At 50.0% G+C, this 26885-nt stretch overlaps 4 protein-coding genes across 4 annotated transcripts; 3 read left to right on the forward strand and 1 right to left on the reverse strand.

Moving 5' to 3' along the window:
- The first annotated feature begins 361 nt into the window (after positions 1-361).
- On the forward strand, positions 362-2094 carry LOC128720083 (protein giant-like). Its single transcript, XM_053813729.1, has 2 exons — positions 362-395; positions 466-2094. The coding sequence occupies exons 1-2, from the start codon at positions 362-364 to the stop codon at positions 1971-1973; spliced, it is 1542 nt and encodes a 513-aa protein (XP_053669704.1). The 3' UTR covers positions 1974-2094.
- A 3557-nt stretch (positions 2095-5651) lies between these two features.
- Positions 5652-7907, forward strand: LOC128722138 (protein crooked neck). The gene is made up of 2 exons (XM_053815974.1): positions 5652-5687; positions 5760-7907. The coding sequence occupies exons 1-2, from the start codon at positions 5652-5654 to the stop codon at positions 7863-7865; spliced, it is 2142 nt and encodes a 713-aa protein (XP_053671949.1). The 3' UTR covers positions 7866-7907.
- LOC128722139 (N-alpha-acetyltransferase 20) lies at positions 7900-9182 on the reverse strand. Its single transcript, XM_053815976.1, has 5 exons — positions 9084-9182; positions 8670-8849; positions 8481-8596; positions 8267-8396; positions 7900-8183 (listed from the first exon to the last, which is right to left on the reverse strand). Exons 2-5 carry the CDS (start codon positions 8720-8722, stop codon positions 7961-7963), a joined length of 522 nt encoding a protein of 173 aa, XP_053671951.1. The 5' UTR covers positions 8723-8849; positions 9084-9182; the 3' UTR covers positions 7900-7960.
- A 2493-nt stretch (positions 9183-11675) lies between these two features.
- LOC128721603 (serine-rich adhesin for platelets) lies at positions 11676-25164 on the forward strand. Its single transcript, XM_053815372.1, has 11 exons — positions 11676-11906; positions 11987-16080; positions 18945-19120; positions 19196-19788; positions 22133-22662; positions 22746-23210; positions 23289-23480; positions 23573-24080; positions 24137-24383; positions 24456-24650; positions 24740-25164. The coding sequence occupies exons 1-11, from the start codon at positions 11676-11678 to the stop codon at positions 25162-25164; spliced, it is 7656 nt and encodes a 2551-aa protein (XP_053671347.1).
- The last annotated feature ends 1721 nt before the right edge of the window (positions 25165-26885 follow it).

Consider the following 26885-nt stretch of genomic DNA (forward strand, 5'->3'; position numbering starts at 1 on the left):
GCACGAGCCCATAACGGTAGGAAAACGCGAAAAGGGAGAAAAGGGCCGACAAGCGAGAAAGGTTGCGAATGTGGTGAAGGATAAAGCGAGACCCTGCTAGACCTGGGCGGGGGTGGTTGTAGGCGTATAAAAGGACGCCGGTGGTCGAAAGCGAGTCCATTTCGGTTGAGATTGTACTGGAGACTGGAGGTCGGAAGTGATTAAACCTCGCACGCCGGAGGTGTTGTGCTGTGTTGTATGATCGGTGTCTTCGAGAGTTGTATATTTGTGAACCTCATCTTAGTTAAAGTGACCACGCGTTAGCCTTAGCTTAGCTTAGTGGTTGGAGAAAAAAATTGCCGAACGAACGACGGCCCCCAAAATGATGGCTCAATTCATGATGGACCTAAAAGCAGGTTAGTCCCAATAAAGCCCTTCTTCCCAGCTCCGCGTTGGTGCTTATTGAATGGTTTTTCTCTTCGCCAGAACCCCGTCTCAGCCCGTCACTCTACTCCCCGGCCTCACCTAAAATGGCCGACCAAAACTGCCGCCCTCAATCGACCGATTCCGGTGTGTTAGATCTGTCGAAACGGCGTGATTCGTTGGATGCCCGTAAAACGCCTTCTCCATCGTACCACTGCTTCAGTGACGTCGGTGGTACGCCTCCACCCAGTAACCATAGTTCGCCACAATGCGAACCCGCGGCCCCCGGTGGACCCGAAAGCACAATCCTTCTCAACTACAGCGATATGGTGCGGGTTCGTCGCTTATCTCCCACCAAGTCTCTGCTCCATTTTGACGAGTTGCGGCACCACACGCATCAAGGCCATCTGCTTCCTACCCCCCAAACCTTCCACCGACATGGGCTAGGTCTGGCGAAAGGCACACACCCGGAAACGGACATTTTGCAGCAACATTTGCTACAACACCAGTCACACCGAACACCAGCAATGTCGCCCTATTTGCTTCCGGCGGCAGCCGCAGCGGTGGCTCTTCAACATCACCACCATCTCCAGCAGCAACTTCCTCAGCCTGCGCAACAACAGTCTCCGATATGCCCGGCGGTGGCCTTTTCATCCAGTCCCGTGCGCCATCGGGAACTTGACGTTTTGTCCGAATCCGGCTCCGAAGGCACGTCCTTAGTTAGCTCGAGCCAACGGCCCAAGATCAAAGAGGAAGGAACGGGTGGTAAACCGACGGCAGCTGGCCAATACCCGATGGTGGTGGGTCGAGATGGCAAGTTGTCGCGGCCCTTTAAGGCATATCCTCGCGATCCGCTAAGCCTTGCGGCTGGTTTCGTAGCAAGTGACACCATCCTGGACACAAACTCAGCCGAAAAGTACAACCTATTTCGGAAACGCATGCTCGAACAGATCCACGCCGCAAACGGAGGACAACCGACCGTTTCGAACCCAAAAATGCGCCGTCTCGCGGGATGTTCCTCGCGATCAGCCGCCTCATCACAATCGGCCGCTCTCAGTGACGCATCGTCTGAATCGTGTGATGAAAAACCGCCATCGCAGCAAGCGCCCGAACATTCGTTCACATCCAACATGGCGGCCAAATCACAACCGAAGCCCGGTGTCGGCGAAATGTCGCAACGATCCGCCATTGCGTCAGCCAATCAGCACGTAATGACGCCATCGCAGGACGCAACCGAACCACCGTCAAGCGACCATGCGGATTCGAGTGACGTCACCGGGCTGTCATCGTGTGACTCCGCCCCCGGTGCTAGCGAACAAACGTCATTGTCGTCGCTCTCCATGACGGTCAATGGCGGTGGTGGTGGTGTGAAGGATTCGGCCTACTACGAGCGACGCAAGAAGAACAACGCGGCAGCAAAGAAATCTCGCGATCGGCGTCGAATTAAGGAGGATGAAATTGCGATCCGTGCTGCGTTTCTCGAGCGGGAAAACATTGAGCTTAAGTTTGAGCTGGCCGCTGCCCGGAAGCAGTTGGCGTTGTACGGTGTGACGACCTCCGTTGCGTCCTAGCGGTGTAACGTACCGTCGAACGACGAAACGTCTGTAAATAGCGTCCGAAGAACTTATGTACAGTGAGCCTGCGAGTATGGGCAGGTGGGCGTTCGCTTGATGCGACCAGCCGGTCTGACTCCGGCGCCGTAGGAATAAGAGAGAGAATATTGGAAGCAGGCGAAAATGGGAATACCGTTCCCGTTTCGAAGACTGATACCTACAAGCAGTATTTCATAGTTAAGCCATCTAGCCACGTAAGAACGAATGTAAAAAATAAACGAAATTACGTAATGCCGATAAAACATCGCCTTTCTTGGATCATGAAACTTTTAGTGTGTAACACATGCGTATTAGTGCATTGTAGCTGCGATTATTCCTCATACATATATGCGAAATAAGGTGTCATATAATGGTCTCCAAATGGAGGCATTTGGTGTCGCCTGAAAAGTTCCTCTCGACTTCCGGGTTCTTTTCATCTGGTTTCGTTGTGGCTGGGATAAGTAGAACAATAATTCTTCCGCACCCCAATGCGGCCCTTTTATGTTGTAAGGATCCATAGACAAAGCGAAAACAATAACACGCTGTCCCGTTGTCGCGTCAGTCTAAATATCCGGCGACGCCAGGAGGAGTGCGTCATCCCGTTTCCGGCTCGGAAGGGGTTGGATAAATATTGTTCTTCCTTCGAAAAGCGTACACAAAAAAAACGACGCGACGGGGCAGGACAACAGGCAACCCGACACGGGTTTGTACCCGGCTGGCACAGAATTTATTCTCTGTGTTATGGGTTTTCAGAGCATGTGCTTTGGCGTGCTGTGCATCAGTTTGGGGGCCAACCGACCAATTTGTCGATTTCATTCGTGTTTTAGTCAAAACTCGGTTCGTCTTACAAAGCGTTTTTTTTTCTCCCAACTCTCAGCATGCACAGTCTTTATTGGACACACTAAACCCTTCTAGCTCTTGCTGTTTTTGAACATCTTACCCACGGTTCGTTTCGAACGGGTTCAGGGTATCAACCAGCGTGCAATTTTGTCGCTCCATAGTGCATAGTGCAATTGGTCAGTTCGCAAATGCAACCGTTCCGTAGGGCCGGCATCGTTTGCACACAAAAGCACGGTCAGAAGAAAGGGTTGCCAAAGCGATCCCGCCGAAGGACATGGTTAAAGCAACTGAAGGACCGGCAGGACATTCGCACAAGAAAATTTGCAACCCCGTCGCTTTTACCTAATCTTGCCTTTTATTAGCTCGCAAAGTGAGAACCCCCAACCAACCTTGACCATCCCTGGCCAGGATAACGATGCAACGATGTCCGTTCCCGCCTTGCCCGCCACCTAAGGGAACCTCTTTTCAACACGCGGGTCCTTGCCATGCCGCCCCGAAAAGCGAACACGGCACTTATTGCGGATCCTCGTACGAAAAGGAAGGCAGTGAAACATTGGCAGCAAAAACATTGACCGGCATAATCCTTTTCGCTACGGTATGCAAATATTTTCCCGGCCAATTCCCGTTGCGAGGAACTGTGATTGTAAAGCGGCTTAAACTTGCACGTGTGTGTCTGTGTGTTGGGTTACCTGTGGCCTGTGCCCCGTGTGCAGCGGCATCGAAGGGTAACGCTCATCACCCGCAACCCTATAAAGTTTCTTTTTCAAACGAACCAATCCTTCGACCAGTGATGTAATGTGCCCTTTTGGGTCCTTCTGGCACCGATCGCGCGGTCATTTCAGAAACGCTCCCACGTGGGGTTTTCCCGCTTGATTTCGAAGGGCCATCGAATTGGTTTATTGTCGTTTGTTTAACTTTAATATTTCCATCCGCTGCCGTCGAGCGAAAAGTCAACAAGCGCTCCCACCCAAGGCAAAGGGGTTGGCCTGGAACGCCTCCAAGGACCGGTTAATGGGCCGACTTTTGGCAACGTTTAGCGGGAAGGTTTCGGTGTCTTTTTATGGCTCGAAGGACCACATTTCCAAACGCAACTTCAGGTTAATCCTTCTGTTTTATGGATTGACCGCCGCAATGTACGTACGTGTGCCCGGAACGATGATATCCCTCGGGTTTGGGGGTAATGTTAGGGCACATGCTGCGCTTAGCAGAAAAATGGTGACCATTCGTGACAAGAACGCATCACCCTAATCCTTACATTCCAATTTTATTTCGTGTGCACACGCCGATGGGGGAATATTGCGTCCGAACCATCATTCCACTGAAAATACGAAACGACGTTCTAAAGCCAAAAACCTCTGCGGCGGCCATGTTGCGGACCGAGTCGACCCCTTCGATGGTAGAATGCGAATGTTTCGAACCCTTTAATTTCGTTCGAGATGGAACAGTTGATTTCATTATCGTGTGCACTTTATTTACCGCTGCCGGACGAGACACTGCTTTCCGTTTTTCTTCCGCGTTCCACCGAGGGCCAATCCCTTTTCCTGGTTTGTCGGCCAAATGCTGCCAGCGGTAAGCCCATCGAGAATGCGGAAAACGGCACAAAGGCACACATGGCGTCCCCCTAGCGTGGTTTCCCTTAGCTAACCCGTTTGTTTACTCGGTCGCTTCGATTGGAAGGCGAAAACGGACGCCCATGAAGGACGTCCGTGTGACGTTAAAGCGTAAGGCGGAAGCTGCATTACCGAGAATTTCCTCATTGTTCCACATGCAGGCAGGCGGCAACGACGTTACCCCGATTGCGACCCCGGGGAGGACAACGCTGATGAAAGATGCCGTATTTTGGACGCACGTTATCGTCGCACCATTTATTGATCGATCGATCGGTCCGGTGAACGGCGCTGGGAGCGGGAATGCTTGCCAACAAAGCAGTTCTGCACCTCCCGGCCTCTGTATGTGTGACGTGGGGTGGGAAGAAATTCGCACCTTTTCCAAACCGCAGGATTATCCGACCCTCACTAATAGCAATAATGCAGCATCCCTCCGTAATGAGGGCGGAATTGAGGAAGCATCGAACAGAAAGTGCTGCTGACGGGCATTCTCCGTTGGCACGAAACCGAAGGGCGCATCTCCGGTTGGGAAAGGGTTATTAAACAGACAGTTTTGTGCCTTGGCGGGATATTGAGCGGTATGATATTATGTTGCAAAAACGCTTGTACTTGTCTTACTCAGCGTTTGGCGGTGGGGATATCGGTATCTATAATTGTATACGGTACATAACATTTAAAAAATTATCGTGGTGTTTCAACCATGAAGTTTTGTTACTAAAGAACATATTAATCAAACAAACGAATTGCTATTAATATTGAGCGCAACTGATCGATTTTATTCTTATATGATCATTGGCATCGAAATCATTGAAAACTATATTGACACCCAGCATATTGAAACAGTGTGAAATATTTCAAACCACTGGAACGAATTCAAGTGTATGGTTTAAACGTAGCTCAATAGTAAGGGAAAACTAGCTGTCAAAAGATAAAGCTGTTTACCAAATGCTGGCGGAAAGTTGTTTGCGCTCTGCATTTTGTTGAATTGGATGTGTAGTTATCGTCCAGTTCGTGTTTTATTTAGTTACTAGTTCAGAAGTGAATGCATAGAGAATTCTTTGCAATTGTCATTCGACGAGGATACATACGTACGTATTTCAACGCTATTAGTTTAACCATCGCCCCGGCGTCACCTGGCTTACCTGTAACACGCAGTACGAACAAAAAGTGAGAATCGAGATTAGAACACCTGAACTCAGCAAAAACAAACATGGAGAAACCACAGAAAATGCCCAAAGTGGCTAAGGTTTGTAATCGAAGATTAAATTAGAGCCCATTTCAAGCAAATGATTTCTAACGCATGACTGTTCAATTGTAGGTGAAAAACAAAGCACCGGCAGAGGTGCAGATTACAGCGGAACAGCTGTTGCGCGAGGCGAAAGAACGCGATCTTGAGATCTTACCTCCGCCACCGAAGCAAAAGATTTCCGATGCCGCCGAGTTGGCTGACTATCAACAGCGAAAGCGCAAAACTTTCGAAGACAACTTGCGCAAAAACCGTATGGTTGTAAGCAACTGGATCAAGTATGCCCAATGGGAGGAATCGCAAAAAGAAATCCAGCGAGCCCGGTCGATCTGGGAGCGTGCGATCGATAATGAGCATCGTAACATCACGATATGGCTGAAGTATGCCGAGATGGAGATGAAACACCGACAGGTAAACCATGCGCGTAACCTGTGGGACCGCGCGGTCACCATAATGCCGCGTGTGAACCAGTTCTGGTACAAGTACACCTACATGGAGGAGATGTTGGAGAATGTGGCTGGTGCTAGGCAAGTATTCGAACGTTGGATGGAGTGGCAACCGGAAGAACAAGCCTGGCAAACGTACATAAACTTCGAACTGCGCTACAAGGAAATCGACCGGGCGCGAATGATATACGAGCGGTTCGTGATGGTGCATCCCGAGGTAAAGTATTGGATCAAGTTCGCTCGATTCGAGGAAGCGCATGGGTTCATCAACGGATCGCGGACGGTGTACGAACGAGCGATCGAGTTTTTCGGTGACGATCACGCTGACGAGCGGTTGTTTATAGCCTTTGCGAGGTTTGAAGAGGGCCAAAAGGAGCATGATCGCGTTCGTGTCATCTACAAGTACGCGCTTGATCACCTGCCTAAGGACCGCACGACGGAACTCTACAAGGCGTACACGATCCACGAGAAAAAGTACGGTGATCGTTCGGGAATAGAGGACGTGATAGTTTCCAAGCGGAAATTTCAATACGAACAGGAGGTTAACGAAAATCCGACCAACTACGATGCCTGGTTCGACTACTTGCGGTTGGTGGAGAACGAAAACGAACCTGAACTGATACGGGAAACGTACGAGCGTGCGATTGCAAATGTTCCCCCTGCGAAGGATAAGAATCTTTGGCGGCGTTACATCTATCTTTGGATTAATTACGCCCTGTACGAGGAGCTGGAAACTGAGGATCTCGAGCGAACGAGACAAATTTATCGCACATCTCTTGAGTTGATTCCGCACAAGGTGTTCACGTTCAGCAAAATCTGGCTGCTGTATGCGCAATTCGAGATACGATGCAAAAACCTGCAAACCGCTCGCAAAACGCTCGGCATGGCAATCGGACGCTGTCCGAGAGATAAGCTGTTTCGCGGTTATATCGACCTCGAGATACAGCTGCGTGAGTTCGATCGGTGCCGGATTCTGTACGAAAAGTTCCTCGAGTTCGGTCCGGAAAACTGTACCACCTGGATGAAATTCGCCGAGTTGGAGTCGCTGCTGGGCGATACGGATCGAGCAAGAGCTATTTACGAGCTTGCGATCCAACAACCACGGCTCGACATGCCCGAGCTGCTGTGGAAGAGCTACATCGATTTCGAAGTGCAACAGAGCGAGTTTCTGTTAGCACGCCAGCTGTACGAACGGCTGCTAGAGCGGACGATTCACGTGAAGGTGTGGATCTCGTACGCAAAGTTCGAAATAAGTGCTGAAAATGAGGAGGAAGGATTGAACGTCCCACTCGCCCGGCGTATCTACGAAAGAGCAAACGAATGTCTCAAAAGCCTGGCGGAGAAGGAATCACGTGTGCTGGTGCTAGAGGCATGGCGTGATTTCGAGCGCGACCACGGTGACGAATCCAGCCTGAACAAGGTGCTAGAGAAAATGCCCCGCAAGGTGAAGAAACGACAGAAAATCATCTCGGAGTCTGGCGTCGAGGAGGGTTGGGAGGAGGTATTCGATTTCATCTTCCCTGAAGATGAGATGACACGTCCTAATTTGAAGCTGCTTGCCGCTGCGAAGAACTGGAAGCGCAAACAAGACACGGAACCGCCCGTTACCGTCGAAAGAGCTGCAAGTAGCGAAGCCAGATCTAGCGCACAAGAACCTGTTCCCGTAAACGAGGAGTTGTCACCTCCCGAGGAAAGTGAAGAACACTCGAACGATGCCAACGAGGAGCAGTAATTTTAGGAAAAGAAATAAACCACTCGGTGCGGTTACGCATTACATCAAAATTCACTGTGTATTTAGGCTCTGTCACTGTCATTTCAGAAAAGCAATCAGTCTACTTCCTCTGGTCGAACCGGGTGTTCTAAGGGAATGACCGATTTCCGTTGTACATCCCGCGAACAGGCCTTTCTCATGTCGTACGCGTCTTCGTCGGGATCGCCAACATAATATTCTAACACAGTTCGGTAAACGATGTATCCCAGTTTAGTGTACATGTCGATGGCGACCTTGTTGCTCACGCGGACAAATAAATCCACGAAATAGCACCGTTTCCTGCAGCACGTGGATGGATAAAGCGATATAGTAAAATGAGCTACTCCTCAGTATATAACCAAATCGGGACGAATATAGCTTACTTTTCGCTAACGTCCTCCAGGAAGTTCATCAACGTAGCCGCTAGACCGAGTCGTCGATAATCCGGAGATACCGTGAGAGCTGTTACGTGTCCGTGCCAGTTTTCGTTTTGACCCTCGGCCTTGCCCATGACTGCATTTAGAAGGAACATTTTTTCAGTAGATTAATGATTACCATGTTGCTATTAGGATTTTATAGTAATGAAAGATAGTTTACTGTAACCCATGATTTCTCCGGTAGGGGATTCAGCCACCTGAAAATATTCTGGCCAATGTGCGAGGTACTGCATATAGAATGAAAGACAGTAGGTTTCAGTGAGCGGGTCGAGGTTCCTGAGGCAACAAAGATGATCGTAAGTAATCGTTACGCAAGGAACAGTTATTTTGCTCCGCTATATGTACATACACTTTGTTGAACCGAAACATGTCGTTACAGGTAAATGGTCTTAGAGAAGTCATTACAATTTATCCTTGCGATTTGTAGCAAGTGACGAGGTTTACCGCAAGCTGTTGTACGAACCCGCTATTCTTTTGCCGTACGCGAGATTATGTTCCAATTTCGCAGATTATACTTCAGAGAAGTTTTCTGTAAAAGAAAAAGTAAAAGTTTATAGTAAATTGTAGAAAATTTACAAAATTAATATTTTTTTCATAGGATGACAAAATTCATTTCTTTGCAATCAGACACATGTTTGTTGCTTTCTATTCTCTATTTTTAACAATTGGTGTAGGAGCTAGGGTGTTGGAGTACCACACGAAAAGCGGAAATCATCCAAGCAGGATTTTATTGAACACCATTGGATTCGAGTAAGGAATTTACCGGCAGATCCTTTCAGCTCTAGCGTTACACGCTGACGGCAAAATTTATATCTTAAAATTTACCAACCAAAACAACTGTGAGTGTACACACGCATCTACAGTGACGTTATGCACGTCAAGGCATGGTAAAATGGTTTTTAATCAAATTGAAGCTATTTCAAAAATGAAAACCGTAAACAATTATATGTAAAACGAATTTAATTTCAATGATACATAGATTTAAATCGTTCAAATGTTTTACAGCTTCGATTGGGAATGTCTCTTCCGGGTTTTTGGCATGTAAAACTTAAAAAAGCGTCAAAGCAAATCGTTATGGAATCATGGCAAATGTTGATACTTTATCTGAACACGATTATCTGCATAAAAATCTCTATAAATAAGCAAGCTTTATTTCATAATTGACTCTCAGAAATATTTGTTTTCTCGTGCTATATTTTATTACCGGGCAACTTACGTACAATATTCAAACGTAGCCCTCACTATACCGTCTCAGTCGGTTTCTAAAGGGACGTACCAGCCAAACGTCAACGTCACCAGTGTCAAAGTGTTTGTTTGGTGGGTAAAAATGGTGGCGATTTTCTCGAACTAGCGCGCAAACAATAGAGTGATTGCGTCGCCCCAGCTCGAGAAAGCCTCGTGTGGTGTTTACTTAGTACAAGTTTTCCCACCTATTCCGAAGTAAGCACAAATCCGCTACAATTCGTTCGTCGCCCATCGTGCGAGTCGATGGCCGATGAAAAAGGTTGCCATCGTTTGGATGTGTCCGTGCAAGCTGGTACCGGTGTGTGTGCGTGCCTTCGAAAGTTATCGAGGGCATCTTTGAATTCATTCATCCCCACGACCTTCTTTTCTGCATGCGTTTTACTGTCTGCATCAGTGGGGCTTTGTGTCGGTACGTTTGCCAAACTGGAGCCTACGGGAGAATCCAACCGAGTAGTGACCAACGGGAAACCAGAACGCCGAATCTCGCGGTTCCAAGTTCAGTTTGTTTCAACGCCACCGTAGCGCCAGTGGGTAATGAGGAGCTCAATTAATGGGCCGCCATCCAGGGGCTCAGAGAGTGCAGTGCCGTAATTGCCATGAGGGAATGTCAATCACATGTACTCCAAAATAATTGTTTTTCATCCTCGTTTTGTGTGAGGCGGCGCATCGAAGCAAGCAGTGCCCTCAGGAGCATTTAATGAGTACGCTTTGGCAGACGGGTCGAGAAGTGAAGTACTCAACCACAGAGAACCCTCATGTCGTTACGAGCCGCTGACAGACGGGAGCGCTGTCCGCCAGTATGTGTTGGTTGGTTGTTGGTGTTGAGGGTTAACTTGCAGAAAGAAAATGGTCGTCGACATACGCAAGCAAGCAGCTTGCCCCAGCCAACAAGCACAGCAGCTGTGGGGTCGCGGTCGTCGTTTCGTGTTCGCCAGCGCCCACTAGTTCGTTGGCGTTGAACTGGAGAGCGGCTGGGAGCACAAAAAGAAATAGTGACGGCGAAACGTTAATCAATAATATTAGAGTGCGTAAATGCTGATCCATGGTACGGTGTCTTATGCGGTGGTGTTGTGTGGTGCTGCTTAAGTTGAAACGTCGTTTTTTGTACGGTTGTTCCAACACGAACAACGAACGTACAGTTGTAACTGCAGGTTCAGGGGGAGTAGTTGGGTGGCGGTTGTCGGTCGTGAGAAAGAGCATGGTGTGTGGTGCGCGCGATAGATTGGTTCTGAGTGTTGCGATATTTCTTAGTTTTCTTTCTCCTCCGACTGCTCCGCAAGGGGCTGTCCCGGAACGGCGCTCTGCTTTGTGTACCGCCCTCCGCCTCCAGGTGTGGTGAGTGACGAGAAAGTCTCTAATATTTTACCCCCTTTTCCCCATTCACAGTGCCCTTGCACCGCTCAGTAGTTGTTGATGGTGAGATCGTGGTGGTGGTGCAATGCCTAGCCGGATGTGGATGAAAAATGCGGGCCGTCGCTAGCGCGCGTCTCTGAAGTGGAAGCGGAAACCTGCAATGTGCAATTTGCCCGAAAACAGTGACCCCGCGCGCGTACGGCGTGCATCGTGTTTTGAATGAAAAGTTGGGAAGAAAATCGCGAGCAGTGAAGAAGAAAGCTTTTCGCACGGCGAAACCGTGACGCTACTCTTGTGGGGTCGGATGAGTCGAGCGCGGGGCGAGTAATTATCGAATTCGCGTCAAAGTGCCTAACGAAAAAAGGGGGTTAAGTGGGTGTTTTGCAGCAAACGCTGTAAGGAATAGCAGGATAACAACACCAACAACAACAAGAAAAGAAAAACATCGTAGACAGCAGGCGCTGACGGGCGGTGCATTGTGTGTATATGTGCATGTGCGTCGTGTGCGTGAGTGGATACCATTGAAGTGCAACGACATGCTGTCCATCGCCAGGACATCATTGTCCTCTGCTTCGTACATGCGGTGAAGTGTGCTCCACCGGCAAGCGATGGGAGTGTGCATCGACCACTACTACCAAACGCCGTTCGGATGTAAATCGCGTAAAGCTGGTGGCAATCTGGACATCTTACCGTGCGTTAATCTCGTCTCGGGCTGGGCATCAAACGAGAATTTTTCACACGCGCCCAAGTGAAAAAGATGAACTGTGGTGAAAACGATCCGGTAGAAATTGATGCGAGGATTCAGCGCGACGAGCCGGTGGGACAGGAGCAACAAGTAGTGTCTATTATTGCGGAAGGTGCGCTAGTGACGTGCGCAAGCAAGCAGCCGGTACGCAGCAACAACCACCAGTTCCTGCAACACCTTCAGCAGGAGTCGTTGGTGACAAACGATAACGCCGGGGAAGAAGAGAACGAATGGACAACGGTAGTACGATCAGCAACATACCCATCTGCAGGATACTGCTGCCGCATGCTAACGAAAATGTAATGGATGATTCTTTTCAACAGCACGCGAACGTCGTCGGTAGGAATAACGCGGATACGATCGGAACACCACGCATCATCCCGCCCGATGGCACTGGCACTGGCTACGACGAGAACACACAACACCATAACCAACAAAACGATGTCCCGACGGCGTACCTTCTAGCGGATCATCACGCCGGTAACGGAGAATTCCCACGGACACGGACTGAGCCAGAATCGAACGGGAACGGGACGGAACGGGAGCGCGAAGAAACTATCCGCCAAAGCCAGAGGTTGACCATGCGCGATCCGCAGGAATCTCACCACCGGTCGGCCCCGGCTCCCCTCGGTGAGGTCGAATCTGGTGAGGACAGCGATTGCGTCGTCGTACCGTCGACTGAAAGGAAGGTGGAACCGCTAAAAATCAACCTGGTGCGCGACCGGGAACCAATCCGCACGATCATCAAGCTGACACCGGGCGCGAGTTCTACGGCGGATCACTTCCAGCAGTTGTCACCTACGATACGCGACGTACCGGGTTCACCGAAGATAACGATAAAGCCGCCGAAACCGCCACAACCGTCGGTGGAGACGTGCCCGGCTGTGGCCGGATCGTCCTCGGCGGCAGCGGCTTCGACGTCGTCGTGGGCTGAACAACACCTCACGGGTAACTGCGTGGTTTCCGCATCCGGGATGCCCTTGTACAGCAGCATTCCAAAGCTTACCATTAAGCCGGTCATCAATCCGGCGGATGACGCGCCTGCAAATGACGCCTCGGTGCCGGGGTTGGCGGCGGTGGCAAATGAGCAAATGCATATTATTCCTAAGTTACTCATAAAGGGTTCCTCGCTCGATGCGAGCCACGGCCGCGAGGGAGCGATGGAGCCCCACATTGTGCCTAAGCTAACGATACGTGGTGTTAATAACCACAATCATCATCATCACTACCAGCAGCAGCAGCAGCAACATCACTTTCCACAGAATCAACCGGAGCTGCAGTCGTACTCCAACGACGGAACGGTGGCATCGGACGATGTACTGGAGGGATTACCATCTAACGCTTCGATAGGCGGCAGGAGTGACGCAGGAACAGGATCGCCTACGCCTCTAGTTCCTAAGCTAACGATTAAAATGGATAATCACCATCCGCATCATCATCATCTGCATCATCACCCCAACAGCTTACGCGTGAAGGATCCTCCGGAGGCTGGTGGTGATGGTGTGGCACCAGGACAGATCGTTGGGGTCCTTCCCATACCGAAATTGCACATAAAAACCATTCAGCATGGTCAGGATGGCGTGAGCACTATCGCTTCCTCTCTGTCACCGGGTGGTCAAGGTAGCAACACTTCCGCCACCGGTTTGTCACCCGTGCTGACCAGCTCCGAGGGTGTGAAGCTAACGATAAAGCCGCTTCCGGAACCACCGAAGCTGCCGAAATTGACGATCAAAACCACCGGGCTAGGCACTATCGCGGAAACGAGCGACGCTGCGTTGGTGTCTTCAACGAGCAACAGCTTCTCTCCGAAGTTACTACCCTCCGTGGGTGGTGGTGGTGGCAGTGGAGAGGGTACATCGGGAGAGAAATTACCACCGCACCTGATGGCCATCGTTGCTGGGTCATCCGGTCAGCAGCAGCAACCGGCATCTCCAAGTGATCAGCATTCGAGCATCAGCTCTAGCTCGATTCCAAAGCTTACTATAAAACCGCTGCCACCGAAAGGGACACCGGGACAGACAGAACAAAACCACGAACGCTTTGTGGATCCCGGCAGCTTGTCGAATGCCCCAGTTGAGTGTACGGTGGTACCGAAATTGACGATCAAACCGATATTGCCCCCAGCCAAGCAATCCGCTTGCGGTGAGGACAGCAGCAGCTCCAGCGAGACCAGTATTAACTCACTCGAATCATCGCCCGTTTCATCCTCTTCGGTGTCGTCGGTGGCGGCATCCGCGGCGGTGACGACCTCTCCGACGGCGGCTCTAAAGATGACAATCAAGGTACCTTCATCTGCACCGCAGCAGCACTACGAAAACAGCCTCGCGGGGCTTTCCGCTGGAGGGTCGGCTTTGTCCGGAGTGCTGACTTCTTCTTCCCCGGCGGGTGTACCGGTTCCGGCTTCCACGGGTGTGCTAAGGCTGAACATAAAGCCTATCCTGAAACCGGTGGCTGGAGAGCAACAGCAGCAACAATCGGACCCGAACCAGCAGGAAGATGGCCACGAGCATTTGCAAGGACACAAGGATACGCTTACGACGACGTCGGATGAAGGTGATTCGACACCTCCTTCAAGCGAGGAATCCCACAGACCAATCGTAATCCCGAAGGTGACCATCAAGACGCTAGCCCATCCGCGAGGCCAAGAAACGGAAATCTTGTCCACGCCAAAAGTAACACTGAAGCCGATACCGAAACCATCTCTAGACGGTATGTCCGGAGCGCCCGGAAGTCCCCTGGAGCGACATCCACAGCAGCAACACCCAACCATGGGCTCTCCAGGTCTGACCAATAACAGCACCGGCCATTCGTTGTCGAACAGCGGTGGACCATCGGATGTATCGGAATCTCCGAGAATCATTCTGAAGATCAACAAGGGATCCTCGTCAATAAAGACGACTGGATTAGATCCGTCGGAAACGGCCGGTACGGATAGTAGTGGGGCGTTACCATTCGCCCAACCGTCCACCGGATGTTCCATCCTTGCGAACGAACTGAAACGACCTGCGCCCGATGCCGCCACGGGTTCGTCCTCCTCATCCTCTTCGGGCTCTTCATCGTCGATGTCGTCGTCGTGCGCTTCGTCGACGTCGGTGTCGGTGTCGGGTACCTCGTCGTCGGCCGGTTCCGACCCGGCGTCCCCGTCATCCGGCGGTGGAGGAGACCAGGGTGATCCGGGTTCGCCCGAGGCCAAGAAGAGCAAACTGGATCTCACACAGAAATCGCTGGCTCGTCAGATGGGCGCGATGGATCAGCATTCCAACATCCTGCGCCAATCGATACTTCAGATGCGACCCTCGGCATCAGGCGCTCCCATAGCTAACAATGTCACCGACGTTATTGTGATAGACGACGACAGCAAGTCGGAGAACGAGGCACCAAAGGAAGGTGACAGTGGTAGTGGTTCTGCGAGGATCTCTCGAAAGATGCCACCAAACACGGTGCTTGATCCACTGGCCGTGAACGATCTGCAGCATCAGTTGTATCCGGCCACGGGACATGTTGGGAGTGGTACTCCGGGTACGAAATCGCGACGTACTCGGGGATCTGCCCGAGGTGCCAGCGGAAGTCGCCAATCTCGAAGAGGTGCTGGACGTGGAGCTGCTTCGACGAACGTGAAACAACAGATCGCTGCCAATTCGGTGGTGATGCCTCATTTACTGGGACTGCTCGAACAGGATGATCATGAAGATGGTTCCAGTTCGGATTGCATGATTGTTGATGAACCTGCGGCAACAACCACGAAAGGCGGTGGAGCATCGTCAAGTTCCGCGGTCCATGGCAACCTGACACTGGAGAATCTCCTGCGAGGAGGCTCGAAAGTTGCACCCTCACCTGTGGCATCATCCGGCACGGGGAGTAGCAATTTCTACGGCGTTTCGACGACTGGTCCCGGTGGACCCGGTAGCAGTGAGGTGGACAAAAACGGTACAGCCAGTAACAGCTCGATCGGGAGCATTACAAGCTCGATTAGTGGGTCGATACCGCCGGCTGCTTCGACACCGGTTCCGAGTGGTCATCGGACACCGACCGCCGGAGTGAGGATGAGTACACGACGTGCCGCCGGACAGTTGCTGAAGGAGGTGCTAGCGAGCAAACACCAGGATCGAGATTCCGGTGTTGATGAGGCCCGAACGGATGGAGAAGGTGCGACTCCTTCGAAGCGACCCCGTGGCCGGCCTAAGAAACAGTCGGTCGATCTGACGATGGAAACGAACGGTGGTGGAAGCAGTAGTTCGGTGGACGGAACTTCGGATGCTGTCAGCAATGACATGCTGTTGGCTATGGCGGTGATGGGTATGGAAGGTGGCTCTTCGCTGCTTTCCCGACCCGAAGGAGGCAGAGGGCTGCTAGGACCACACCTGATGATGGACGGTATCATGCCACTTCCGAGTTCACCGACCGGGCGTACACCGAGGTAAGTGGAATGATCTGAAAGCGAAAGGATCCTTCGATCTGTTCAGCTGTTGATCCATACAGAGTTGTAATGAACGCTGACGGGTTAGGGATATATTCTGCTGCGATGTCATTTTGCTGCTGTTAACCCTTTGGTCTTCGCACGTTGACAGATGGTAGGATGGTACAGAGATCTAGGGTCTTGGGAAAGAAACTTCATAACAATCAAAACAAACATAAATTTGCCATCGCACGGGAAGAACTCAGTGGATCTGTCAGACGGTTGAGTTACCCGATCTCACAGCCTACTTGTAGTAATTGCAAAAGTCCTGTTCGCAGATTCGGGTTTATCTAGGTTGTACTCTTTAACGGTTCATACCAAATAGAAAGGATGTTAGTTGTATGATTGCAAATTCTAGCAATCGAAACTGAGCAGGTTTTCTGATCGAAGAGACCGACCACTAGGATGTCAAAGGTCTCATAGGCTTACACCAGTTGCGGACAGATGCGTACATGGTTCTTTGTGCAAAATGTTAACTACAATTGCAACACCGAGATACCATCCAATTGTCTCAAAGGCCCATTAATCAACTCCCCCTTCATCCGGTCACCGCGCTCTACTGCAGGAGGCTAATCTTGTCGCCGAATCAATAAACTCCCGAGCCGGTACAATCTCGCATCCGTTTGGTATACGTGTGTGTGTGTGTGCGCGTCACGAATAAAACGGCATCTCCTCCTGCAAACCGGTGGGTCAGCAGCAGCAGCATCGCGCCCTCTTTCGCACACACTCTCACGCGCGTCACACGCGGTTCCGTCGCCCGACCGTCGAATTCTACACACCACCCACCACCCTTCCTAAATCCTCCTCCACGTGCTCCTCTCCTAGCACGCGCACTAACGTCTGCAATATGCGTCTATCGCGCGCAGCAACCCGGCCGCCTATTTTGAATCCGGTGCGGTGTTTTTTTCGGTTCCGTTTTGATGCTTCCTTTCATAACAAATTTTCACCTTACCCACCGGCCGCCCGCTAGCGTGAGTTAGGCCTCTTCTCCCTCCCCTGCGCGTCTGCTCGCGCGTCTCTGACTCACGTGCATGCGATGTAGCGTGTGCATTCTTACGCCCCGCGGGGTTTCTCTCTCTCGTGTGCATTTGAGACGCTCTCCCGGCGTGCGATTTTCAGATCCCATTCTCTCTCTCTCTCGCTCTCTCTCCCTTTCACTTACACGGCTCTCCGGGTGGGTGGTGTGGTGGGGTGGGGCCAAATGGGGTGACCTCGAATCTCTATCGGAGGGTCGGTTGGTTTTTCCTCTGTTTCACGCAAGGATACGGAATTGGCGTGTGGGCTCTTTACGGTCTCACGTGAAATGTGCAATTGCAGCTTGGACAGCTTGGGCTCTTTACGGTCTCAGGTGAAATGTGCAATTGCAGCTTGGACAACTTCTGTTCTCAACCGAGTCAGCCCGGGATAAGGCTCTCAGCGGCTGTTGGGAGGAAATGCCTTCCAGCTCACAAATAATTATATAAATCTAAATACGGCCAGGCCGTCCTTAAACAATTAACAACAATAACTTCTGTTCTCGACCAGATATGTCAGATCATTGCATACTAGATTAAACGGCAGAGTAATCGCCCTAAATCGTTTCTTAGTATATTACTAAGTCGAACAGCCTACTTGCGGATGAGCCTCTAGAGGTGACCTTTCTAGTCTGCACTCAGGTCCTGCATCTGAAGATCCTAGATGAAAAAGTTTCACCTATATCCGTCTTTGCATAACTGATTTTTTGTGTTTCCTGTTTGACGATACGGCCTAAACCACTAGAGCATAGCACATTTATAACACATTACTATGCAAGATATGTAGTACTCAAATAGTAAAGCATAATTGATTCTATGTTATGGAGCATTTCACACAAGCAGCTATGCATGTTTTTCGCTATTAGTCCGTATAACATTTTCGGAAAAAAATGTTAAAGTTTCGTCCCGTTCCTCATTTTGACTGCGCATAACCACCTAGAATCTGAGTGAGTACAAAGCTCAGACTCTTAGGCGTGTGTATTAAATTCGATAGGTCCATGCTCTGCTAGATAACATGAGCAGCTTAGTTAATGAGGTGATGTTGTAGGAACAGAACAATGTTCCCAGCATACTCTGGACAAGCAAAGCAGCACCAGCTCCATCTCTGCTGGGAAGATCCCATGATACCGGCCTCCAGCCACGCTCTGTACCATTCAAACGAACAACGTGCCGGCAAACACCTATCCCATCGAGATGAGGGTAAAACGACGGTGGGCGAGAGAAATAGCAGCGAAAGAGAGAACGCACCCAGGATCAAGCGTGAGCGAGAAACCACACACCACCAAACCGCTCTTCCGACGGACGCATATCAGCTGACGAGACGCAGCAGCAGCTTGAGAGTGTTGCTTTTGCTCCAAATAGTGTCCTTGGGGGGGTCGCGCGCGCGATGTGTCGAACCCCGAGGTCCGTGTTGGTGTGGGTGCCAATCGTTTTCGTTTCTTTTTTTTATGCTCACAACATGGTAGCCAACTGCGCTCGGCATGTTGCCGCTTTTGCCGGTGCGAGTTTGTTTCTCATGCAGCCCGTTTTTTCCCGCCCATTTTATGCTGCGTATTGTTGTTGCGGGTTGTTGAATAGGGGTGCGACGCCCAGAGAGTCCACTAGAACGGGATGCCGGACGTTGAAGGTTGCTGGGGTTGGTGGTGCGTTACGAATATGCTGTGCTGTACCTCACCGGGAAACGTAGAATGTCCTTTTTCAAGGAGGTCTGTTAGGTAGGGGGGTTGTACACAGATCCGACGGAGGTGCATTTCAAGGTCATGACATTTTTGCGTGTGCTCTAATTCATCTGTATTTTACGTTTCCCGCCAGGACGAGAGGTCGTGGACGAGGCAGAGGACGAGCAGGAAAGTTAGCCCGTGGCGCGGAGTCAGCAGCAGGAGAAAGCGCAGGAGCAGAAGATGATGACGTTTTCGGTGAAAGTCCCACGAAATTCACACTGCCCGACGAATCGGGTGCCGGAGGAAATCCAGATCCCTTATTCATTGGTAAGTAACCGTCCTCGATCCTTGAGGGGGTGTGCACATGGTCACGTGCTTCAATGCTTTAATTCTTCCTTACAGGCGCTCCCAACAGTAACGATCCCAATGCCACCACGGACCTGTCAAACTTCCATCTGCTGTTCAATCACGTGCGAACGCCACGTGGTGGTGCTGGTGGACGAACACGTGGAGGTAGACGAGGCGCAAGAACATCCAGGACACCGCGCGGTACAGGTAGGGGAGCAGGAAAAGCGGCAATTGCAGCGGCATTGCTGGCTGCGTCCGAGTCGATGGAACCAGGCATGGTTGGTTCCTTCTCAGAGCTAGCATCACCGGTGGCGGGTATAAACCAGCTGCTTGATCCCCTGCTGCAGCAACAACAGCAGCTGCTTTCATCGGTCACACCTGGAATCTCACCAAAGGCGAGAGGCCGTGGACGTGGATCTAGGGGTGTCGGAACGGGAACGTCACCGAACAAACGGAGATCGACGAGAGGAGCTGGCCCTAAATCGGCCCGAGCACGAAAGATGGCGGCAGCACTCGAGCAACTTCAGCAACTCCAGAGTCCTGCGATGTCGGGTGTCGTAGGAGAGCTACCGCCGAGTGGTGGCACTGTTCCGGTGGAAGGACAAACAAACAATGCCATCTTCATGACGCCAATGGCGGGAGGCTTGGTAAGTGAAAGCCCCAAAAAACGCATGTACCGCGTTCGAGCATGATTGTATCGAGACGACTGAACGAAGAAGCGCTGTTTCGTTAGTCTGTTTCAATCGACGGCTGTCTGGTTTCTAGCCGTTCGCGAGCATAGTGTGCGAGTAGTACGACGATGCCCAGGGACTTTTTGGTGGGATACTTCGGGAGCTTATGATTGCCTGGTAGTTGCAGACGAAATAATCACGAACGAATCCGGCGAGAATTGACAGAGCGCAATGGCGGTTCGGGTTTGCATCGTCATTTTGATCGAATTTTGCAGATTTTCCGATGAGCTGTTGCGACCTCCTGCTACGGTTTTGTACGTTTTACTCTAGGACGTCCCGTCCTTATGATTGATTGAATGTTAGGCTCCGTTTTCCGTTTCCCTCTGCGAATAAGTTATTGGTTTTTCCTATCCAATATCAAATTTGTGTTGCGTTAGAAGAATTAGAAGTTGTTTAGAAAGATAGTAACAAAATGAAGCTGATGTGTTTAAGATGATGGAGACCTCCCTGGAGAGAATCGGGACGTTGGCCACCAGAAATAGCGTCACTTGTGGGGTGGAAATCATGGACGAAGAAAAACAACCTGGTAGCAGGAAGAGAAAAAGAAAAGTTTCCCTACGCGTTGGTGTGTTGGTTTGGTGCCTCGGGTGCAATGTACTCGTGTTTGCGTGCGCATTTATTCTTATGGGGCCCGTTGCTTATTCCAACTTGAAATAGAAATCGTCATAGCCGTCGGATGTGTGATGAAGCCGAAGGAGGAGAATATACACCACGGTCTTGACGGCGCAGACATGCTTACATGATGCGCCGTGAGAAAGTCTGCTTCGGAGAAAACGTTTCGCGTGAAAAGCGACCGAGGGGTGGTGGTTCTCTTTGATAATCAATTCTCATCCACTCGCCGGTATCACCGACATGATAATCGTTTTGTCTCTCTGCTGGTGCTGGTTGTGGAGAAATAAATCTTAGAATATGTAAGACCTCGTCATTGTTGCACCTGGGTGACGTAGAAAACGTTTGAAGCGTTGCAAACATTTTCACCATCGATCGGCTGTTTTTGCAGGAGTTCTAACATGCGTCGAGTCATACGACGACCTGGCTGGATGGATATTGCTGTTCAAACGACAATATGCCTCATGCTTGCCTTTGTGACCGTTGCTCGTTCTTCTCCAGGTGCACGATATGCGGTGTGGCTCATCAGTTGCTTGGCATTGGGAATCGATCAAATTACATCACACTGCAAAGGGTAATTTCCATTTGCGCAACAATCGCTGTCGGAGCCATAAAAATTGCATGGAAGAGGCAGCGTAGAGTTGCCGTAGTAGGCGCTGACTCGCAAAATCAGACAGCAAGCGTGTGTATTTTGCTAGCTGGTGTGGTGTATCAGTTATGGCAATGGTGGTGGTGTGGTGTCAGAGAAATCGTGTTGTGCTGCCGATGGGTTGAGCAAATGCTTATTTTTCATGTCATGCGCTTAAATGGAAAAATATATATATGTATTTATTTACCACTGTAGGGTTTGCCCGCAATCTGCGCACGCCACAGATCTCGGCGAGTTGATTTAGATCGGTGTACAGATAGAACATGAAGTCATTTGCTTCGAATCACCATTTGGCAGAATGTCCCTCGTCGTCGTCAACCTCGAACGGTTCGTGACAGGTGACGATGACAGAAAAGCTAAATGTGATGTATTTTCATTGCGGCGGGGGTGCCGTGGTAAGGTGGTTGACCGCCATGGACAAAAGCGAACTCTCCTCCAATCTAACATATGCTATAACCCTGCCAGCCAGCCAGGTGGTCAGAAGGAGCGGTCAGGTGCGATGCAAGAGAAGACATAGGACGGCAATCACACAACATAGTTGTTCGCCGCGGTGCAATAAGACTCCCGCGTACATGTGCACGTGCGCTGGTATTCTAATGGCACCCCTCGTTCATCGTGTAGGTGTAGTCGCGCACCACGTATCAGGGCGCGAGTAAAGAAAGACATTCGGAACACTGCGTGCGTTTGTGGGAGGAAGTAAAACGCACACTCAATACAACTGCTTTTTTTGGTTGCTTTTGCCGCCTGCTATCTTGAATCCGGTTTCCCCGGAATAATGCTGCATGTTTGTTGAAAGGGCGCTGCTTGAAACGGCATGGAAGAAAAAGCGCGCGTGAGAGAGAGAGAAAGAGAAGTATTTCCGAAGCACAAAGCGAACACTAACACCAACACACAGCGCCTGAGGGAGGCATCTACTGCTGGAAAGGCGATTTGAATATCTGTTTTTTTTTGCATCTTAAATTCACATTTTAAATGTCTTTCCTTTGTCGCATTCTGTTGCAGGATATTAACCGACCGAAGCTACACGTGCGCGAGCTGAAAACACCGAAAAATGCAATTAAATCAAACACACCACCATCCAGCGCCCAGGCCACACCGTCCGGCGGCACCACACCATTGGGTACGCCGGGAGCGACGACCCCGGGCGGGGCCAGTAATGCCAGCGGTTTGCAGGTGTTCGAAGAGGATACCCGCATGAGCGGGGACTTCAACTTCACGACCCCGGTGCGGTTGATAAGCAGCGGAGACGGATGTCTGTTACAGCAAAACGAAGAATCCCAAAGTTCGTACCTGAGTAGTACCAGCGTTACGCAGGATGCTACCAACCTTTCCGTTGCCAACGCGTCCATAGGACAGGTGGATCTGTTGCTGGGTGCACCGGGTGCGGTGGCCGATGGAACAGCCGTGGTAACGGCAGCGGGAACCGCACCGTCAGAAGCGCAAAAGGATGCCCTCGCGGCGGCAACGTCTGCTAGTAACAGCAATAGCAGCAGTCGAAAGAACAAGGGCAAGATGGAGGTGCTCGATTCTCAGTAAGCATTCCCATTGATGACAGTTGTTTCGGCAGTGCAAATTTTTACTCACCCCGCTGCTGTTGATTTCTCACTTTTTACAGCCGGGCTCGGTTCACTGTGGATCTACTAGCGGAGTATGAATGGCCACCGCCAGCTCCGGGCACAAAGGGAGCCGACACGTTCATGATTCAGGAGCAGATCGCGGAGTTTCTGGGCGTGAAAAGTTTCAAACGCAAGTACCCGGACCTGATGCGGCGGCCAGTAGACATGGAGGAGCGTAACTTCATCCTAGAGAAGGGACTTGCGTCGGAGAAGATGTGTGATCTCGGGCTGACGGCCGTCTTCGCGTCCGAGATACTGGACATAATGTGCACCGACTATCCGGAGAAGTATGAGGAGTACACGCGGTACACGCACGAGAAGCACTTCCGCGAGCTGAGCAACCGGCAACGGCAGCAGCAGGAAGCCATAAGTGCGGTGGCTGCTGTTCCAATTGACCGGGCGCAGCTGCAGAAGGACAAAGCCATCGAATCGGCGGCCAACTGGAATTGTAGCTTCAACAAAGAGTAAGTATCGACCTTTGACGTCGGTACAATCTCATGTACTAATTCATCATCAATCTGTTGTACATTTCGCACCTTCAGACGGCGGGATTCCAGACGCGCTTGCATGGATCTGCAAACCTACGTGGTGCAGGTACCCAAACGACAGACAACGGCACGTCCAGATGAACAACAGCAGCCCGTTGTGAAACAGCAATCTTCAAATTACCCAGTAGCCCTGGTACCTGGGCAGTTCAGCGAATATTACACCACCTACACACCGGAAGAGTTGGCGTAAGTGTGATGCTCAGAAAGGGCCTCAGCTTTTTCATGTTTTTGTTTACCGAAATGGGCTTTTACAATTTCATTTTTCCGTGCTCTAACAGCTGCTATCCCATCAATACGATCTTGCTGGATCCGAAGCAACTGCAGGAAATCGTATCGTCTGAGCGCTATCAAAAGCTGCTAGCAGCAGAAGAAGCGCGCCTGCTCGAGGCTGATAGCAGCAGTGGCAGCAGCAGTAGCAGTGATAGTGATAGCGACGACAGCAGTAGTGACGACTCTGATAGTAGCAATAGCAGCAGTGATGACGACGACGCTGATGGACGAAGCAGTATTACGTCCTGCAGTGGCCCATCTGATGGTGGAGCTTCTTCCAGCGACAGTGAAGGTGAAGCTAGTGGGAAACAGAAATCGACGATACGTCGTCGTCGCCGCAATCGGAGGGAAACCACGAATAGGGAGCTCATCACCGACGGTAAACCGGGTGCCGTTCCATTACCATCTGCTAGTACGGTTGTGATCGGTCCCGTGCGGAGGTCAAGCCGAACAATGAGTGCCGGTGTGTCGACCCTTACGGCGATGGTGGAGTGCAAGGAGCTTACCGATTCGGATGTAAGTATCCTCGTAGCGTGTCGTACGTTCGGTTTGGTGTAACGTTTTATTTGTAGGATTCCGACGTGCCGTTGATTGCCCACGCCGTGAAAAAGAAACAGAACCTCAGCTTAGCCACTTCACCTGCGACCGCTACCGGACCCTCGGCAGGAGGTGGTAAAAGGATGCAGGAATCGGTAACACCCCCCATCAAGCGGCCTCCGTTGAATCCATTCATGTGCGCCGTTTGTCTCAATCCGGAGAACAAGAATAAGTACAACAAACCGGAATTGTTTGTGCGTTGTAACCGTTGCCGACGGAAAGGTAAGTTCGCATAGCTTAAAACTTACAGTTTGTGGTTTGCAACAGCCGCTGACGTGATTCGTACCATTTCAGCCCATCCGTCTTGTATCGGTATGTCGTCGGTGATGTATCGGCGCGTGCAGCAGTACAAGTGGCAGTGTTCGGAGTGTAAAATATGTATGAAATGCAAACGGAAACCGTCCGCCATCGACAGCAAAATGGTGTACTGCGATCAATGCGATCGTGGTTACCATCTGGCTTGCAAGGGCCTCCGCAATCTCCCAGAAGGTAAGTCGGGTTAGCCGAACACTGGTGCACAGAGAAAATGGGAGTGTATTTTTAACGTATTTCGGGTTTCCCGTCCTTTTTCAATGCAGGTCGGTGGCATTGCTGTATCTGCACCATTTGTGGCATGTGCGGTGCTCAAACACCGGAAGGGCATCCGAATCCGAATCTTTCCGCGCAACAGCAACAGCAGCTAGCAATGGTTGCTGAGTGGACGCATGAGTACGGGCTAAACGAGCTGACGAAGATACGAGAACATTTGCGGACGCTCTGTGTCCCTTGCGTACGGGAACGAAGGCAGCAACATCAACTGCAGCCAGCCACCGCACAACCTATCACGGTACTGTCCAGCAATAGTGAAAATATTGCAACACTTAACAACAACAATGCCGACTACAGGAAACCACCGGCAGTCCAAGGTATGGGAATGGGTGCGATTGGTTCCACTAGTGGTGTGATTTCTATGAAACCACAATCGTCGCTGCCACTCGTTGGCGGTTCCGTCATCAAACAGTAACCACCTTCCGATGGTTTTCCGGATAATAACGGTTAGTTTCAGTGAAACACCACTGCCCCAAACACCGGCAAACAGCATCAAAAATAGCTCTATTGGCTGGCAAAAGGTCAAAACATATGACAATGACGGAGGTGGATTCTTGAGTAATGGAATGGTATGGGAATGGTTGTAAAATTACCGCCTATTAAGCCTACTTTCTCGTTCTGTTCCTTTTCGATAACGAGCCCAAAATTAGACATCGATATGCATGCATTTTGTTATTTTTCCTTTCTATTCCTGCATGATGCATGCTTCTAGTACTGATAGCATCTACCTACTTATGCAGCGCTATTTCAAAATCCTGAACTTCACGTATTTGTTTCTTTCATTACTCGAGTTGCCGGTACCTCGTGCTGCACTCAAACCCTCATTTTATCCAAAGTAATTAATTAAGGCTATTAAAGAAAGATGTACATACCTGCTGGATAAGACGTGCGTAATGTTCAACAACGCCGCCACTTGGACGAGAAAAGGTCGCTGGGAAACATTAACTTTTTTCTGATGGTTTTATCTAACCTATGCGTAAGGATATTGTTGTAACCACAGTTATTGCACAGACGTTTGTTAGGTTTCTCTTTTAACGATAATTAGCAACATTTCATAATTAGGAAAGATTCTGTAAGAAATTGCACACATCATCCATTGGTTTCTAGAGGTTAATTTTAGTATTACAATTACTTTATGCCAACCCGTAACAGACAGACGTGTTCGTAAGTTTAAGGAACAGTCGCCAATTAAAATATCTACCCTGGTTTAAATGTAATCGAATCCCATCAGCACAAGTTTTCGGAACAGTCGAGCCGGGGTGGTTCGCTGAGAGCATTTGCAAAGGGACAGATCGTGCAGCATTAATGATTAGTTAGTTAGGTTAATTTTGTTTGAATTATGTCATGGATTTATGAAACACTCCTTCCCCTATCCGCATTCGTTACGTGGAATGGCAAACGGATGGCACACCAGCTGTAACCTCTTTATTAACTCTTACTAATCTCGTTGCTTGTAAGACACGTTTAGGTTTAGGTAGATGTTGTGTTATTTGTTCAGCATGTTGCTGCCTCCTCGTCCGCACAGCGCAGCATGATGTTATAATGGATAGAATGACATCATCAGTTATTTGTATTGCTTTTAATGAAAGGTTCAAACATACTTAGAACCATACTTGTACAACCAGCATGCTAAGTTGCATTCTCGAAGCTGTTAATTGGTTAAAACATCCAACAAATCTCCCAGCTCGATCGCAGTTAGTATTCACATTATTTTGACCACTTGCTGCAGCTGTACCTTATGTTTGTACACTAGTGTACTTCTAGGGATTCGTGGATGTTCAAGGGAATACAAAAATGTGACATATTCTATGACACAATACAAGTTGGTCCAAATGTATATACCAATTGGGCATTGAAAAGGAAGATTTAGACCAGCCTTTCCCGTTCCCTCTCCAACTTAAAGTATTCCTTGTTCGGTCACTGCGATGTGAATAGCCTCGCCAACCGATACATTCAAACGTCCTCTTATGGCGTTAAGGCCGTATAAAGAGTTAACTAGTATCCAAACAAAAATCTATAGTTTTATCGGATGATAAACCGAAACAAAGGCATTGTGACGAGCGTTATATTGAAAGGCTGTTTATCTGGGTACGCTAGTTTGAAGCAATGGAAGCAATTTGAAATCGAGAGTAGTGA

Source organism: Anopheles nili, chromosome 2 (genome assembly GCF_943737925.1).
Source record: "Anopheles nili chromosome 2, idAnoNiliSN_F5_01, whole genome shotgun sequence".
Taxonomy (NCBI): Eukaryota; Metazoa; Arthropoda; class Insecta; order Diptera; family Culicidae; genus Anopheles; species Anopheles nili.